Genomic DNA, 19726 nt, shown 5'->3' with positions numbered 1-19726 from the left:
ATAACCAAAGGGTATAAACATTCTCAAGGCTAAGGATTTTTAATGCCAAACCGCTATCTGGAAAGCAGTGCCAATCAGAGCTCCCCACACAGCTCATGGGTATGCTTACCCCACGGCACTCTCACCACCATAAACAAGCTTTCCAATGTGAGAGGCAGATGTGATGTCCTGTGGGGTGATTTGATTTGTACTTATTGTTTAAAATTTTAGAGAGTTTGAACATTTTTAAAATATTATTTATAAATTCAAGTTCCATATTATGAACTTGATCTTTCCTTTACCTATTTAACTATTATGATCTTAGTGTCTTTCTCTGTGAATTGTATGCTTCTCTCTTCTCTCTCTCTCTCTCTCTCTCTCACACACACACACACACACACACACACACATATACACACCCCACAGATTTGTGAAAGATCAAGTAATACATGAACACTGTGCTTTGTACATCCTTAGTGAGATAAATTGCAAGGACAAAAAAAAATCTGTAAAGAAATATTTATTTTTCCTCAGGAGGTTTATTGATGTTATATGTGTTGATATCATAATTTTAAGACTAGTATATGCATTATATGGTAGAAAACGAATAAGTAAACATATTAATGCTATTAGGCACCAAGGTTTTCCAGGTAAGAGAAAGATGAGGCAACGTAAAAGTATAAAAAGTTAACGTAAACTCTGTTATTCCACATGTAAAAATTTCTTTCATCATATATATAAAACAAAGCATGTATTTCCTATTCCATCTGCTACTTCTCCTTCCCTCTATGGGCACAGAAATATATGTAAAAATATGTGTAAGTATTTAGAGTTTTAGTGTGATTTGTGTTTGTTTTACTGAAAATGTCTTGATTTTTATGACTGAAGCAAGAACAATGCCTGGCCATTACTCTGCCTATGAACTTAATTGTTTTCTTTTAGCTTCTCAATAATTTCTTCAAGGACCCATTCCCAGAAGAATTTTTGGTTCTCTTCAGAAACTGGGTCAATGACTCTGATCCTGCAGTTAGCAAACTGAGCCTTCAGAAAATTGCCAGCATGGCACCGGTTATCAATGAGGTATGTGTGTGTGTGATCTGTGTCTGCCAGCACCATCGAAGTCATAATCTGAGATTTGGTAGAACTCAGTATCCTTACTGACAAAACATTGATTATTTTTTAGTTTATACATCACCAACACAATATCAAAGCTGAGTGTTTTATCAATAAGGAAACTGGGTTGAATGGAAAGCATGTGTTAAGTCAATTTATTGGCTTTATCACCTTATTTATATTTTTCCCAGAAAATCACTCATTACGCTCAGAATTTATCAGCATTGCTCTATATAAACACTCTTGTTACACTCTAAACCACACATACGTTATTTTCCACTCCAACATACACACATGCATACACATTAATTTCCTGTCTCAGAGCACTCGCTCAAGCTTTTTCTTCCTTTATACCTACTTTCCTCCTTCACCCATTCACATTTTTCTTATTTTCCAATGATCAGCTCAAGTCGAATTTCACTGGATATTCTGATCTCTAGCAGCCTCATCCCTTTCAGGGCCACACCAACTATAAGCACTTGCTTATATATTTCATATTTATGGCTCTCTACCTATGACTCTTGAACCAACAGCATCAGAGTCTCTTGGAAATTTGTTAAAAATGCACACTGTCGGGCTTCCCTGGTGGCACAGTGGTTGAGAGTCCACCTGCCGATGCAGGGGACACGGGTTCGTGCCCCGGTCCGGGAAGATCCCATATGCCGTGGAGCGGCTGGGCCCGTGAGCCATGGCCGCTGAGCCTGTGCGTCTGGAGCCTGTGCTCCGCAACGGGAGAGGCCACAACAGTGGGAGGCCCACGTACCGCAAAAAAAAAAAAAAAAAAAAGCACACTGTCAGGCCCTATCACAGGCCTATGGAATCAGAAATCCTGGGGGTTGCGCCCACCAATCTATGTTTTCAAAAGTCCTCCAGGTAATTCTAATGCAGGTTGAACTTGAGAACTACTGTCCTATATCATTTCCCACTAAGTCATGTGAATACTTCTTGCCTTCCAGGAAGAGTGTGTCAACGCATACACCTATGTGTTGTAATTCTTTTGTAAATTTCAAAGTAGCCTGCACAATGCTGAGACTGTAGATATTCCATAAATTATTACTGATTTAATAATAAATTTAATAATAAATCCTAGTATATCCATTAAGCATAGTCTCTGAAAGCTTAAAGCCTGTCAGTGGGCACTCATTTTGCATTTACAACAAAATGAGCCATAGTTTATTTGCTTTAGATAAATCATACAAGTCAGTAGGATGTATTGTGAACAGAAAGTTATTTATTGCCTTGTCTAGTCCTCTTACCAATGCGATTAACAATGTAACAAAGTTGTCTAGGAAAGTGGGAGAGAAACAGTGGAGAGGGGTCTGTATTGAGGTTTCACGTACTATCTATCGGTAAAGATTCCAGCCAGACACAAGTGTCCTCTGGCTGTTATTTTGGCAAATATTATTTATTTCTTTTACTTCCTTTCTTTCCAGCCTTTCTTTCACTCCTTTTGTGTCTCCTTTTCATGCTTTAATTGCCTGATATTCTGCTTGTCTCTGATCTGCAATTGATGCCCATGACCTAGCTCAGCAGCTCAGGGGCTCTCATGTCCAAACAGGTCATTGTCACCTAGTTTCGAGGTTATACTGCCAGTGGTGTGTTGGTAAATGTTTAAACAAGCAGCTCTGTGAAAATAAGACCAATTTCTCTGGTGTAAATACTCCCACTATGGATGATTTCAATCTATCAAAGGGACATCAGTAGACATGGATTTGGGAGGAGATGCACAGTAGTGCATCATTATTTAATATCCCCACCATACAGATACACTACGTGTAAATAACCTCAAAGGCATAAAAGAGCAAAATGTAGCAAAAGAACAGGAAGTGATGAGTCTTCAGTATTTATTACCATTGTTTTTATTTATTTCTAAATTTATAAAATTTAATTTTTAATAGTGACTTTTAATGATCAGCTTGCAAAATTTTTGACAATTTGGCAATTGACTCTTGTAAGCTAGCTCCAGCACGTCACTGCATGCTGCCCAAACTCAGAGGTGTGTATACCAAATGCTACCTCAAGTCTCCTTCTAGTTCTTAAATCCCACCATTTTCTTCCTTTTATATATAGATAGAAAATGTCTGCAGCTTATTAATAGCCATCTTGGATGCCTTCCTTTCCCAAGACAAGACTGTTGTAATTCGGGCCTTGATGACCCTTCGAAGACTTTTAGGCAAACTGGACAAGGTGACCTACTCCTCCCTGTGTACCAGAATTGCTTGCAGCTACTGTCCTCTGATGGATCATGTGAGTTACACAGTTAGATATGTGAGATCATTAGGTTTTATCTTACCTGGCTGAAGCCCCAGGTAAGGCAATGCTATTACATCCCAGAATAAGTCAACAAAAGGCAGTCATTTTGTGCAGAGCTACCTTTTTCTTTCCAGAGATAATAATATTAATCAAGTAAGCTCTATGTTTGTTTGTTTTTAAACTACACTATGAGAACCTGGAAAAGTCTGCCCATAGGAAAAGAGAATCAAAATGTAGCCTCTGTTCTTAGATGAAAGAGGAATTATAGTTTAGTGGCTGTGTTTGTTAACCCTGAATCTGGACTTCCTAGGTTCAAATCCCTGTGCTGCCACTGACTAGCTGTGAAATCTTGAGCAGGTGGTTCAGTCTCTTAGTGCATCATCTGTAAAACAGAGTGAATAGCAGGCATATTATGGGTATTAGAGTTGACATGTGTAATGCCCCAAATGAATATGATATTTTCATAGAAAACTTTAATTAGAAAGTATTTCATCAGAAAGTTGTGCATTTTGAAAATTCTCATTTTTTATGGTAAACGTGTTCCAGAAAAGTTGGATGACAGTAATATAGCATTTTAATAAACAAGAACATTTTGGTATGCTATGGGAAATCTATTTGTTTTTAAAGATTCCTTTGATGAGTGTTTGTGAACCAGAGAATTATTTCATAGTAAATTATCTTGCCAAAATGTGTAACTTTTTAGTTCTGCAGATTTCATTGAAGAAAGGCCCAATATTATTAAATTATAGAAAAAAGTGGCAGAAAATATTTCATAAGGACATAATGATAAGAATAGTAATAATAATAGTGGCTAAAATGTATTGAGCGTTTACTATGTACCAGGCACTATTTTAAGGGATTTACATGGACAATTTCACATAATCCTGTAACAAACTCTATTGCTATTATCCAGTTTACATATAAGGAAACTGAGGAAAACTGAAATGAATATTTGGCCAAATTCACACAGCTAGTAAGTAGTTGGCATGTCCATGTAAAGAATTATTTTCAAAATGGAATCATAAACTTTTTTTAAAAACTGAAGGTGATGTTATACTTTAAAAAATTAACCTCTTCCTCTGACTTGCAATTTTTCTCTTCTAGAATCTTTATAATCCAATCACCTTCCTATTTGGCATAAGTAAGCCCTTGGAAACCTAGTACTATGCCATTATGCAAAGAACTTGCATTGGTATTCACTGGCAATTCTGCAAAGTCCTCCAGCATTTGAAGACATCATGGTCACATTACCCTAAGTGTTATTATAGAAATCATCTCCAAGTTATATAGATTTTTACATGTTATAATTTTAGGATGTTATTAAATACTATCTTCCTAAATTTAAGAAACTCACTTTTCACAGGGGATTTTCTTTAAGGTAATCTGAATTTTGGTAAGCAAGTCTTATTTTAAAATCAAAAGACAAGCTTAGACCCAAAGTGAATCTTCTTAGACCCTTAGACTTCTTAGACCCAAAGTGAATCTTTTCTAAAAATAAATGATAATAATTATATATATACGGGCTTCCCTGGTGGCGCAGTGGTTGAGAGTCTGCCTGCCAATGCAGGGGACAAGGGTTCGTGCCCCGGTCTGGGAAGATCCCACATGCCACGGAGCGGCTGGGCCTGTGAGCCATGGCCGCTGGGTCTGTGCATCCGGAGCCTGTGCTCTGCAACAGGAGAGGCCACAGCAGTGAGAGGCCCGCGTATCGAAAAAAAAAAAAAATTATATATATACATATAGACACATCATATATAGTATATATACGTATAAATATATATATACTATATAGTGTATATAAGTATACATAGTATATATAGTATATAGTGTGTGTGCATATATATAAATATCCTCAAATGAGGTCTTTTCTGTGTGCATATTTCAGAGTAATGGAGGCATTCGGAGTATGGCCATTCGACACTTTGGTGAGTTACTCAGGGACATGAGTCAGTACACATGGATGCTGAATGATGTGGTTTTCGGAGGCTTGGTGCCTCTGATGCTGTTTCTGGAAGATACAGAGGCAAGAGTAGTTAAAGTAAGTCCTGTGATTTTGTTTTTCTTAGTTTTGCTGAGAATCGCAGTGCTTTATGTAACATCAGATGAATAGATTTTTACTGACCTTTTTCTACTTCACAGGCATGTAAATATACATTAGAAATCTGTGCCTCAGAATTAAAATGGCCAACATCATATTTGCTCAAGGATGAACATTGCAGTTTTGAGCTGGTAGTGCTCAACATCTGTAACAATCTTGTAAGTGACCCCTCAGGGTTTACTACCACAAGAGTTATAGAAGGAACTTTAAAGGATATCCAAAGTGATGAAAAGCATGATGAGCAAGGAATATAAAGAAAAGATAAATGAACAATTATAGCTAGAACTTGAGACAAGAGAAATTAAAAATTTCCACTCTCTTTTCCTCAACATTTTCCATCTATCGTTTCTTCCTCCAACCTACCTACTTTGAGCAGTGTAAAGGTAGGAACAACATTTCAGATCACCAAAAGAAAAGCTGGAATTTCTTTTCCATGGCTGAATGAGCCGGTTCTCTGAAAACCAGCATAAACTGCAATGATAGACAAATGGGGATGGAAGGATGTTAAGCAAAAGTTGGAAACCCAAAGTTTGGATATCATGTAATAAGCTGAATAATACCTGCAAGCAAAAGAATAACGTTCATACACAGAAACCCCCAAGTTTTAAACTGGCCCTGATTTGGTATAAGCAACCAAGTTCTTTTCCCTGAAAGCCTCTCTGGAGACAGCAAATGTGCTCTTTCAATAAGTGAGAGAATTTTTTTTCCTTTTTTATTCTCAGCTTATTTCTCATCAGAAATATATTATAGATTTGATATCTGATACCTTAGGATTCCTGAGGAGTTCCAGAACATATCTGAGAAGAGGATCAGTTATTTTAATAGGTAAGTAAAATTCAATTCTAATTTCCTAATTTGTCTTAAAAGGTAAAGAATGGGGTAAGCAGCTAGAAATTTTCCTTGAAAAAATTATAAATTTTCTTTCTTTATGATAGACAGTACTTTTCATGGTGATATCTAAGATGAACAGAAGTTAAAATATATCATGAGTATAGAGTTCTACTTTATAATACACAGTGGGTATAGCTGTGTGATTAAATTATCATACAAAGTACATTCAACAGGATGAATTTCAAAATTTTAGATGGTGGCAAACCACTACAGCTTTCCTTCACTGCTTAAAAATCACCCCCCAAAGAATAAGAATAATGTATTTTTTAAATGTCATCTTCAAAAAAACATGAACATCTATAACCACAGACTACAACAGATGAGGAAGAGCTACCAAATCCAATAAAGTTTGAAGAAGAAAATGTAAAGTTGTGGGAGTGCAGGAAGATTCTAAAAGAAAACAACTGTAATTTTTGACCTTGGACAAACCTGACCAATCAGTTTTTTCCCCCTAGATTCTCGCCATGAAGATCAAAACTAATAATCCTTTATTTGGAATGATAGGAACTGAATTCCCAACTTGGTAGTGGGATCTTCCCTTGACCCCATTTGGCATCCTCGAATAGCTGGGGCCCCAAGGAATGAGGAAATACTTAGTCACATTATACTTGTACAGAAAAGTCTGTCATTAGTCAGGGTAGAAGACAAGTTGTATTATGATCAGCACTACAGTTCATGATCTGTGTTGATCAGAGTGGAGTAGAGGAACACACACACACAGAGAACCCTGTATTATAAGAACTTTATTTCAAACCATAAAGAATTCATGCTATTCTGAATTCTACACTGGAAATTTCCACAAACTTTCCACAAAGAAGAAAATCAAATTTTAGAAAATGTTTCTACAGAGTAGTTGAAAATCATGGTAAATATATTCATGAATCCAAAACTTTTTAAAATAAAGATCTAAAGATATAAGCACACAGGGAATATATAATGGGATAACGGGAACACATGAAGAGTAAGCTTTGCATTTCTCTAGTAATTAGTGATGTTGAGCATCTTTTCATGTGCTTTGTGCTTTTTGGCCATCTGTATGTCTTCTTTGGTGAAATGTCTATTTAGATCTTCTGCCCATTTTTTGATTGGGTTGTTTGTTTTTTTGATACTGATCTTCATGAGCTGTTTGTATATTTTGGAGATTACTCCCTTGTTGGTTGTTTCCTCTGCAAATATTTTCTCGCGTTCTGAGGGTTGTCTTTTTGCTTTGTTTATGGTTTCCTTTGCTCTGCAAAAGCTTTTAAGTTTAATTAGATCCCATTTGTTTATTTTTGTTTTATTTTCATCACTCTAGGAGGAGATTTGCTGTATACCTAAAACTAACACAACATTGTAAATCAACTATAATCCAATAAGTTTTTTTAAAAAAAATAGACAATGGAAGGAGAACATCAGGAGATCCAGATACTAAAGTTATCTGACATAGATGTGAGACATATGTTTTAAAAACTGATTAATATGTTCAAGAAAATAAATGGCAAAACAGAGAATTTCAAAAAGTAAAAGAAGCTTTCAAAGCATGACGGAAAGTGTAAGAAAAAATATATAACCATTGCAAAAAACTACATTGCAGCCAATGGAAGAGCAAATATATATTGTTGATAACCCAGTAAGGAACAAGGAGTAAAGGGTTGAAGAATGTTAGCAAAATAAAATATAAACCAACAAGAAACAGTTTGAAAATTTAGGGAGCAATGATAGATATAGAAGATAGATGAAAGAAATGCAAGTATGCATAGATAATATCCACAAAGAAAAATGAACAATTAGACAGAAAAAAAGTATTCAAAGATAGAATTTAAGAACTAAAAAAAATTTGATTAAATATACTGATGGTATAAATTGTTCAAGAAATATTTTATACAGAATGAAACATTAAGACATTTCCTAACAAAGTTATGGAACTTCAGAGTTAAAGAATTCGTTGTGCAGTTGAGCAAAAAAAAAGTCACCTATATGTTACAAAATAAATAAATGTGGCATTAGATTTCTCCACTTCAGTATTCAACTCTAAAATGTAGAATAGAGCCTATAAATCGTAAGTAGAAAAAAATTATGACTGAAGAATTTTATACTCATCAAAATTATATCCAACTATAAAAATAATAAGAAAACATTTCTAAAACATAAAAACTCAGCATAAGTTCATTACCATGAATCCTTCTTGAAGAAATCATTGATGGATGGAATTCAGCCAACTAAAGAAGGAATGGATGAACTATCACATAAGGACATACAGTATCTACTTAACTGTAGGACTTCCAGCTCCCAATCCATTCTTCACTATGTTTTACATTTCTCTATGCCTCAAAAACTGACCTCTATGGTCTACATCTCCCAATCTCCCTTGCCAGCTTGCTTTCAGGTTGGTATAGCATTTAATGTCCATTAATGCATTTAATGTTACAGGAGTATGCTTAATATTCATCAGTAATAACTGTAACAGTGTTAGTCACAAATTATCCCATCTAGAATCCCCAGAGCCCCTACTGAGAAATACTGATCAATAAGTTCAATCCAGTTATAATAAAAAATACCAACAGATAATTTCATAGATCTTGACAAGTTGATTCTAAATGTATGTGGAAGAGCAAAAGACCAACATAAGAAGATATAACTAACAAATTTTAGACAATCCGTTACTCACTCAAGGAAAGACAAGACCTGTGAAACTGTAATAGAAAGCCTAGAAACAGATCCACACATATACAAACACCTAATATAAAGATCAGAACTGGTAGTATATATCAGATCAGAAATGATGGGCTGTCTAATAAAAGGCGCTAGGACAATGGGAATACACACACACACACACACACACACACACACACACAAATTCCTACCTGACACCCTACACAAAAATCAATTCTAGGTGTATGAATTCATGTATTGAATAGATGGAAGGAAGGAAGATCTAAAAAGAAACTTTAAAATGTATGCAGTATTTCTATGAAGAAAACCTGCAAACATTACTGAAAGACACAAAAAAATTTTAAATAAATTGAAAGGTATAAACCATATTTTAGGAAAGAATTAAAATTGTAAATGTGCCAGTCCTTTCCTAAATTAATCTATACATGGAATAAGATGCCCACTGAAATATCAATAGGGCTTTTTTTTTCAAAATTGACATCCTAATTTTAAAATTAATATAGAAAAGTTACCATGCAAGAATATCCAGGAAGTTCTAACCAAAAAAGAATGAAAGAGGACTAGCCTTATCAGATATTAATATAGCTACAGTAATTAAAATCACATGGAATGAATAGATAGACAAATGGAACAAAATACCATCTAGAAATAACTGCCAAAACATGCAATATTTTACAGTGAATCACTGGCTTTAACTAATAGTGATGAAAATATGGAATATTCCTTAAATGGTTTGGGGACACATGGTGAGCCATCTGGAATTTTTAAAATTATTTTATTCCTATCCCACTCTTTACACTAAATAAATTCCAGATGGTCAAAGGCTCAAATGCTAAAAATAAAACCATAATAATAAATAAGATTAGATAAAATAGTGTAGAAGAATTTGCTTTATAATCATGGGGTAGGTAAGATCGTTCTAAGTAAAAGTAAAAATCATAAAAGATTGACAAACTATGTAAAAACAAATATTTTTGCAAGGCAAAACCACTATAAACAAAGTCAAAAGCCAAATTGTAATAAAATATTTATGGCACTTATCACATATAAAGGGTGCATGAATTCTTACTGTCTAAAGAATCCTTACAAATCTGTAAGAAAAGCCAAACAACCCACTAGGAAAATGGACAAAGTACATGAAGAAAATTACTTGGCTCATATACATAAAATTTTCACAGCCTCATCCAAAAAGTGATGCAAATTGAATTGATAAAGTGCTTCCATCCATCAAACTGACAAAGAACAAAAATGATTATACTACATAGTTTTGTCCAGGTTGCAGGAAGTAGGCAATCACTTACATTACTGGTCAGAGTGTAAATTACTACAATCTCAGAACAGTTTGGTAATTTCCATCCAAATGTGAAATGCATATTCTTTTGACTTAATAATCTCTTCTCAAGAGAATTTATCCTCTGATATAGTCACATATGAGAAGTGATGTGTGCATGTAGATATTCACTGCATCATTGGCTTTATAATACCATCATCCTTAGCATGTGACTTGTATCCTTATTTGTGTTTTCTGATTACCCTCAGCATTTTCGCAGTGTTACACCAAGGAGAAAGAAAAACGTAAAGAGCAAAAGGTGTCTCTGGGTCAACCTAATTTTACAAAGCTTTCTTCAAAATCCCAACCAGTGATTCATCTTATACCTCCCAATGATCAGAACTGTCACAATGCCACCATCATTTGCAAGAGCTGCTTGGCACTTTTTTTATTGGGCAAGAAGGGGACAATGATATTAGATTGACAGCTAGCAGTGTGTCACAATTGCCAAATTTAAAATTTAAGAGTTTTCGCATAACTATCTGTATTTCCAATTATTTGATAGGGGGAGGAGATAAGGCTACACTGAACCTGCATTTCTGCCTGGTAGCAACTGAGCAGAGCTGACTGCTTGTGGATGGAGCTTGTAGTTCCTGTCTCCACGCTCCCCACCACTACTAACTGTATTCTTCCACGTGCACCTTGTTGGCATTGTGGTTAGTCTGCCGTGTTTCAAAACTTTCAAAACATCAAATTCTATTTGAAAGTTCATTTGTAACTTTCAAAAACACCATTTCAGTAGAGTCATTTAATTTTCAGTTGTTTTTGCCTAATTTTACCACCTGTTTTGCTCCTTTGGTGGTAATGTTGTATTTCTGAAGTTCCTACAGTATAAGAAAGACCCAAATATAATTACGGCTTAAACAAAATAGTAGCTTATTTCTCTCTCATTTAACAATCCAAGTATACGTAGACTAGTGTCAGCTCTTCTGTTGCTCTAGTATTCTCATCACACAGTTTCCTACATCAGGTCCAAGATGTTTCCTCCATCTCCTGCAACCACTTCTACATACCAGTCAATTGGAAAGGGGAAAATATCAAGAGGTCACAGGCATCTCTTTAAAGAGCAACTGTAACTTCTGCTAAATGATCATTAGCCCGGAACACAGATATGGCCATACCTAGCTGCAAAGAAGTCTTAAAAGTCTAGTCATCTGCTAGATGGCCACGTGTCCAGCTAAAAATTGGTAGTTTTAGTAAGAGAACTAAAGATAAAGAAGTAATTTGACAACAGGGGAAATTAGTACTCTCTAGCATAAGAAATTTTCATTCATTATTTGTACCCGCCATCTAATTCTGAAAGGAATTGCATTGATTTACAAACTTAAGCAAAAGTATGCCAATTAAGGATACCTCCACAACACAGGGCTTTGTTTTTAAACATTATTCTTAAATTTTTTTTTTTTTTTTTTTTGTACGCGGGCCTCTCACTGTTGTGACCTCTCCCGTTGCGGAGCACAGGCTCCGACGCGCAGGCTCAGCAGCCATGGCTCACAGGCCCAGCCACTCTGTGGCATGTAGGATCTTCCCGGACCGGGGCACGAACCCGTGTCCCCTGCATCGGCAGGCAGACTCTCAACCACTGCGCCACCAGGGAAGCCCTATTCTTAAATTTTTAAGTCCATGTTCCACCTGTCAATAAGAATATCTTGAGCTTTACTATCTGTAAATTGTATTATGAAAATAATGTATTACTGTGATTTCTGTGGTCACTATTTTGACTGAAGCAGAGGCAGTGTGAAATATTGGTGAGAGTAGATACGTTTCCATTGAAATCTCAGAATGAACACCCACTAGCCGTGTGACCTTCACCAAGTTACTTAATCTCTATGAACTTTTATTTTATCACACGGAAAATGAGGATAATAGGAACAGCAATAAAAATATTTCTTAAATCTATCTGAAAACATGTAAGAGCTTTTATAAAGGCAGTGAAGAGAAAGTAGAAAAACCAAAAGAAGTAGGCCTGAGATTTGGGGATTATTTTCCTTTATAGATTTTCTTTTATAAATTTATAGATCAATTCTAAATGCAAAAAGGGTATTTGGGAGGCTGATAAACTGTGCAGAAATTTTAGCTGTCTCACTGAGCTGGAGGAATAAAACTTGGAGTGGACTGACAATGAGGAGGAACCCTGGTAAATACCACCAAGTTTTCAGCTGGGATCCCTGATGTCTCTACCCTAAGAGTGAGAGTAAACTAAAAATAGGCCAGCTCTTAAAATTACTGAACCTTTGAATATCTAACTCCCTGGTTGGATTAAGGGGATATACCTCTAGCCTAACTGCCTGCCAAAAAAGCAAAAATAAATCCTCTCTGGGAGAAGATAAATTGCCCAGAGCCTAAAAGTATCTACACAAAATTGTATACACAATAGCTGAGATTTAATCAAAAATAACCAGAGGTTTAGATTTTTTTAATTACAAGGGAAAAAAATAGAAACAATCTAGTATATGCAATTATTGAAATTTATCAGATAGGAACTTTAAAATAAATATGATTAGTATGTTCAAAAGATTAAATAATGAGATGGAATGCAGAACTCAATGGGTAAAATTAGCAGCAGACTAGAAAGAACTGAGAAGAGATAAAGAGAATTAGAAATGTCAGAATAAAATATTCAGCCTCAAGATCAAAGGTCAAAGAGTTAAAAATGGAAAATATGAACAGAGCATAATAATATGAGATATGGTTATAAGGTCTAATATATGCATTCCATAAGGATAGTGGGGAAAGAATGAGACAAAATAAATAGTTGAAGAGATAATGACCAAAAATTTTCCAAAACTAAAATAAGGTAATAACAAGAAATAAAATGTATAAGTCTGGAAAAAAGAAAATAGAACTTCCAAAATTTGCAGATAAATAATTGAGTATTTAGAACACTGGAAAGAATTCAGAAAAACTATTGGAATTAAATAAATTTAGCAAGTTTTCTATATACAATATCAATATACAAAGATCAATTGGGTTTCTACACACTATCAATAAACAACTAGAAAATCGATTTTTTGATGCCTAATGCATTGTACCAAAATTCATCAAATACCTCAAAATAAAACTAAGGAAAGATGTACAAGACTGATACACAAAAAAACTAGAAAATGTTGAGAAGTTTTTAAATATCATGTTTACGGATTAAAGAATTAAGTATTGTAACAATGTCAACTCTCTCCAGACTGTTCAGTATATTCAATACAACTCCAAACAAAATTTCACCAGAGGTTTTGGGTGTGTGTGTGTGTGTGTGTGTGTGAAATTTGAGAAGTTGATTCTAATTTTTACATGAAAATTTAAAGATTTGAGAATAGCCAAGATAATCTGAAGAAGAATCACAAAGTTGAAGAACTTATACTACTGGATATCAAGACCCATTTTACATTAAGGTACTATGGAAGTGGCACAATGTTAAGAATGGAGTCAAGACACTGACCCCTGCACAATTCATGATATAAATGACCCTGCAAAGCATTAGGGAAAAGACTTTGTTTTTTTTCTCTTAATGGTGCTCGATTAATTTCATAGGTAAGTAATCTCAACACCTATTTTATGCCATATAATTCCAGTTGGGCTTGCAATCCAAAAATGTGAAAAGGTAAAACAATAAAGTTTCCAGAAGTAAATATGGGAGAATATCTTTATGACCTTCAGACAGCAAAGATTCCCTATCAGGACTCCAAAATTCACTAACCATAAATTGGACTACATTAAAATTAGGGACTTCTGTTCATCAAAAAAAAAAACCCAAAAAAACAATACAAATGGAAAAGTTTAGCCCTAGGGTAGGAGAAGATATTTGTAATGGGTGTAATATCCTAAGAGATTAGTATCCAGAATTTAAAATGCCTAAGAATAAATAATTTAAAAACACCTCAATATAAAAACAAGTGACTTACTTGAACAGACATTTCACTAAAGAAATATCCAGGGCTTCCCTGGTAGCTCTGTGATTGAGAGTCCGCCTGCCAATGCAGGGGACACAGATTCGTGCCCCGGTCTGGGAATATCCCGCATGCAGCGGAGCGGCTGGGCCCGTGAGCCATGGCCGCTGAGCCTGCGCGTCCGGAGCCTGTGCTCCACAATGGGAAAGGCCACAACAGTGACAGGCCCACGTACTGCAAAAAAAAAAGAAATACCCAAGTGGCCAATAAATATACAAAAATAATACCACCAAACCCATGAAACTGACTGAAAGGTAAAAGACTAACAATTTTAAGTGTTAGAGAGGATGTACAGCAATGGAAATGTAAGAGTGAAAATTGGTACAACCACCTTGGAAACTGTTCTGCAGTAATGATTAAAGGTGAACATAAGCACATCCATTAGCCAATAAGTCCACTCCTAGCTATATACCAAACAGCAATGCACACAAATCTATGCAAAAATTCATGTACAAGAATGCCCACAATAACCTCATTATTCATAATAGCCCAAAATTGGAAACAACACATTGTCCATCATAAGCAGGATGGCTAAAAAGTGCTGCATTAATAAGATGGAATATCATATAAAAGCATTCTGCAAATTCTTTCTGTAAAGAACCAGATAGTAAATATTTCAGGCTTTGAGTACCATATGGTCTCTGTCGCAACGATGCAACCCTGCTGTTGGAGGGTGAAAGCAGCCGTAGATAATCCATAAGCAAATGAGCCAATAAGCATGTCTGTGTTTCAAGAGAACTTTGCCAACCTCTGTCATGTAGCAATGGAAATGAATGACCTATTGCTATGTTTAAAAACATGGATGAATCATACAATATAACGTTGAGCAAAAGAATGTATTCTGAAAGGTGAAGGAGGAGGCTACAAAGGGCATGAGGAAAATAGTAATATTCTATTTAATGACCTAGGTGGTAGCTAGACGTATTCACTATGTGGTCATTTATTGAGCTGTACAATTATGATTTCTGCACATTTATATCTCAATAAAGAATTTTATTAATAATTATTTGAAAGCACTAAAAGATGATTCAAGGATAATCTAGAGATGCTTTGCTTTGAAGAAAGCAATGAATGTAGCCAGATAATATCAGATGATGTATTTTCATAACGTATTTTGGAGTAACTTTAATTTTACTTTGTGCATAGGGTACTTGGCAAAATTGGGTGGCCATTTACTGCTCAGAGATGAAATTCAAGTCATGCTTGAGGGTAAGTGTTGAAGTTATAATGAAATCTTTATGTATAGGCCTAAATAACTTCACTGTTTGTGATTCAGTTTATATCTGAGCTCTATAGTGATGCCAGGGATGGGAAGAGGGTGGTAGAGGTAGCTAGGCAGTTAAGGGGAAATCAGTGGAAGGAATGGGTTAAGGGACATCTTCTTTATTTTTTATTCTTTCGCTCTCTGTTTCAATCTCTCCATCTGTCCCTCTCATTAGTTGAGACCTAACTATTATCCTAGAGTCCTTAGGATACAGACAGTTAAGAATTCATTCACTCATTAATCCATTCAACAAACATTTTTCCAGCATCTACTATGTGACAGCACTATTCTATCTGCAGGATATACAGCAGCAGACAAAGCAAAGTCCCTTCCCTCAGAGGATTTACATTTTAGTGGAGAGCAATGTACACTTCCACCAGAAGAAATTAAAGAAGGGTAATGTTTATTCTTTCAAAATGTTTGGATCTTCAGCATCTCTCTCTTAGCCTCTGCCTATTTCCCCTTCAGGATCAGAATTACAAACAGGGGAGGCAGAAAATAAGGTGGCTGCCTTCCTTCCCTTTTTTGGTAATAGACTTTATATTTTAGAGCAATTTTAGATTAATAGAAATATTGAGTGGAAGATACAGAGGTTTCCTGTATACCTCCTGCCCCCACACATGCAGAGCCTCCCCCAATTACCAACATCCCCCAGCAGAGTGGTACCTTTGTTACAGTTGATGAATCTACATTGACACATCATTATCTTCCTTTTTTATCCATTCATATTTATTGACTGCCGGCTAAATACTAAGCACTCCCTCCACGTCACTCAGAATATTTTTCTTCTTTCGCTCTTCCTCCTCCTTCTGTTCCTTCTACTTTTTCTCTCTTTTCTAAATCTGTCCTTTTTTCCTTCTCTATTTCTTTTTATTAAGAAAGAAAATAATAACTTCCCACAAGCTCAACATATGAATATAATGATATTAGCATTTTGGTATATATCTTATTGCAGATATTTTTAAAGAATATAAACTATTACCTATTTATTTTTAAAACTATCATAACTGTTTTATAACTTTTTCACTTACTCATGTGTCAGAAACATCTTTTCATGCCAAGAAATATGGGTCTACATCATCATGTTAATATGTATGTGCTACTTCACTTTATGATATCTCTAATTTTTAAGCACTTTCATATTGATGAACATTTAGACTGATTCCACTTTTTTCATTATTATGAGCAATATTGAACCTCTTCATGAATATATGTTTATGCTGTCTACCAGAATGCTCAGCACATAATAGGCACTCAGTAAACACTTAGTGACTATTTCCTTTTTTCTTTTAATGAGGTCTGGTGAGGATAGAGCATAAAAAACTTCCTGGACGCTATTTGTCAAAGTAACAAAAATTGGGGGAGGGGGGCTTTTGTGAAAGGTGGTGAGTCTATTTAGGGTTAGAGCTTCTCAGACTATGACAGTGATGCCTTGAATTAATGGCCTTTCTGCTGTTACAGCTATTGACCGAGTGCTTCTGGATGAAGATCCTGTGATCAGGGAGTTTGCAGAAATAACAAACAAAATTTTTATGGAAATAGCCCATAGATTGACCTCCTCAAATATTAAACAAAGCTTCCAAAGACTGTTTAACTTAATCTACATCAAAAAATTGAAGCCTCTTTATAATTATAACCTTCCCAAGGACCTGACAGGCAGTCCTATGGGGATTAAAGAAACCAAGAATGATAAGGAAGCCATTACAGACAATAATTATGAAGACGTATTGGTAAAGAACGAAGATGTATCGGTAAAGAATGCAAGGTTCACGAGTGCCTTGGAGCACACCTCCGAAGAGGAATGATTTTCCTTTCCCTCTTGATAACTTGAGCCCGTTTGTAGATGCTTTTCAGAAGGACACTAGAAGCCTTTACTGTCTCTTCTTGATTCTCTACTCAAATATAGAAATGTGTTGCCTCTCTCTGTCTGACAGTGATTAGAAGACTTACTTCATCAAAGCAACTAACAAAATTGAAAAAACATATAAGCAAAGTGTTTGATGAGAAGCTCTTGGAGCTTGAATTAATCAATACATAGCTACTGAACATCTTCTAAGTGCCAGACACTATGCTAGATAGTGAGGATATCTGGATGATGTAAACAAGGTTCCCATCCTCAGGAAGGCCACAGTCTAGTGACACACAGTGTGGTTATTTACACCCTGCTCTGATGAATGCTGCCGAGGGCAGTATTTACTAAGGAAGAAATGGAGCTTGCAGGGGAAGAGGATTTAAAGCAGGCAAACTATTCCAGGTAGAGACACTGAGGCAAGAAGAGTGTTGGGGGAAGCTGGAGAGTTTGTTGTGGGTACAGGTGGTTAAGGAAAGAATAGGGAGAGCTGAGACCTGAGGGGAAGATTGTGCTGTGCCAATGGTTTTAAACTTTTTGAAATGAAAATTGGAGAGTCAACGTAGTTAGTGGTTCCCATGGCCGTCAGGATCCAGTTTAACACTTCGTCCTGGTTCATAAGAAAGTTGATATATAAATGTTGAACTGCAGTGATCTTGCTCGACTTAAGGCTCCAGGCTCATCTTTCACTCATCTCACCTTACCTTCCTCCCACCCCTGCATCCCACCCTAGCATAAACCACTTCAGCCACAGGGAATTACTTGCTGGTAGATGAAAGCCCCATTTCCTCTGTTGACTCAGATGTTGTGGCTTTGGAATGTGTCAACTTGCAGTTCACACATGTTCTCATTTCTCTGCCAGCTCGCCTTGCTGGGAGTTGGGGCAGCAGCCATTCTACCTTCCCTTGGGTCCTTCTTCAGCTTCTCTGACTTCTGGGCCAGGTGGGTTTAGTAACGTTGACAAAGGACACCAGCTTCTCCTGCAGGACATCTGCATCATCAACATCATCAGTGTTGGAGGCAATAAGAGACTGATACAGTCACACGCTTGTGGGTTCTACCTTGTCCCTGCTCTCCACTTCACACCCACACTCCTTTCCCAATTGCCTGCCCTGCAGACTTTGAGCTCCAGCACAAGGTGTGAAGATGACAACTTTGCAGAGACTTCTTAACCCGCTCCCACAATTGCTTAGTCAAACCTCTGGTTGTGCCTCTCTAATTGAGCCCTGATATATCTGAGACACATTTCCAGTCCTCTATTTTTCTTTTAATTGGGGTAGAGTTGCTTAACAATGCTGTTAGTTTCTGCCGTACAATGAAGTGAATCACCTTTATGTATACATATATCCCCTTGCTCTTGGACCTCCCTCCCACCACCCTCCATCCCACCCATCTAGGTCACCACAGAGCACTGAGCTGAGCTCCCTGCTCTATACAGCAGGTTCCCACTAGCTCACTGTTTTACACGATAGTGTATATATGTCAATCCCAATCTCCCAATTCAGCCCTCCCCTCCTCCCCCCACACTGTGTCCACACGTTTGTCCTCTACATCTGTGTCTCTATTCCTGCCTTGCAAATAGGTTCACCTGTACCATTTTTCTAGATTCCACATATATGCATTAATATACAATATTTGTTTTTCTCTTTTTAAACATATTTATTGGAGTATAACTGCTTTACAATGTTGTGTTAGTTTCTGCCGTATAACAAAGTGAATCAGCTATACGTATACATATATCTCCATGTCCCCTCCCTCTTGCGTCTCCCTCCCACCCTCCCTATCCCACCCATCTAGGTGGTCACAAAGCACCGAGCTGATCTCCCTGTGCTATGGGGCTGCTTCCCACTAGCTATCTATTTTACATTTGGTAGTGTATATATGTCAATGCCATTCTCTGACTTCGTCCCAGCTTACCCTTCCTCCTCCCTGTGTCCTCAAATCCATTCTCTACAACTGAGACTTTATACCTGTCCTGCCCCTAGGTTCTTCAGAACCATTTATTTTTTTTTAGATGCCATATATATATGTTAGCATATGGTATTTGTTTTTCTCTTTCTGACTTACTTCACTCTGTATGACAGTCTCTAGGTCCATCCACGTCTCAACAAATGACCCAATTTCGTTCCTTTTTATGGCTGAGTAATATCCCATTTTATATGTGTACCATGTCTTCTTTATCCTTTCATCTGTCAATGGACATTTAGGTTGCTTCCATGTTCTGGCTATCATAAATAGTGCTGCAATGAACATTGGGGTACATATGTCTTTTTGAATTATGGTTTTCTCAAGGTAATGCCCAGTAGTGGGGTTGCTGGGTCATATGGTAGTTCTATTTTTAGTTTTTAAAGGAAGC

The 19726-nt window shown here is 36.4% G+C and overlaps 1 protein-coding gene across 1 annotated transcript in view; it reads left to right on the top strand.

The window, feature by feature from the left end:
* Positions 1-17705, top strand: part of MROH9 (maestro heat like repeat family member 9) — a 68615-nt gene extending 50910 nt beyond the window's left edge. The window contains exons 13-19 of the mRNA XM_022560135.2: positions 922-1059; positions 3163-3339; positions 5231-5383; positions 5485-5601; positions 6166-6268; positions 15404-15466; positions 16983-17705. Of these exons, the coding sequence (XP_022415843.2) occupies positions 922-1059; positions 3163-3339; positions 5231-5383; positions 5485-5601; positions 6166-6268; positions 15404-15466; positions 16983-17326 (1095 nt within the window). The 3' untranslated portion in view covers positions 17327-17705. The remainder of the gene's footprint in view (positions 1-921; positions 1060-3162; positions 3340-5230; positions 5384-5484; positions 5602-6165; positions 6269-15403; positions 15467-16982) is intronic.
* Positions 17706-19726: the final 2021 nt, after the last annotated feature.

The sequence above is a fragment of the Delphinapterus leucas genome, chromosome 1 (genome assembly GCF_059928025.1).
Source record: "Delphinapterus leucas isolate spDelLeu-1000000601 "Yukka" chromosome 1, BTC_Dleu_Yukka2, whole genome shotgun sequence".
NCBI lineage: Eukaryota > Metazoa > Chordata > Mammalia > Artiodactyla > Monodontidae > Delphinapterus > Delphinapterus leucas.
The sequence above is the reverse complement of the archived record's forward strand: the minus strand, read 5'-3'. Positions and strand labels throughout refer to the sequence as shown.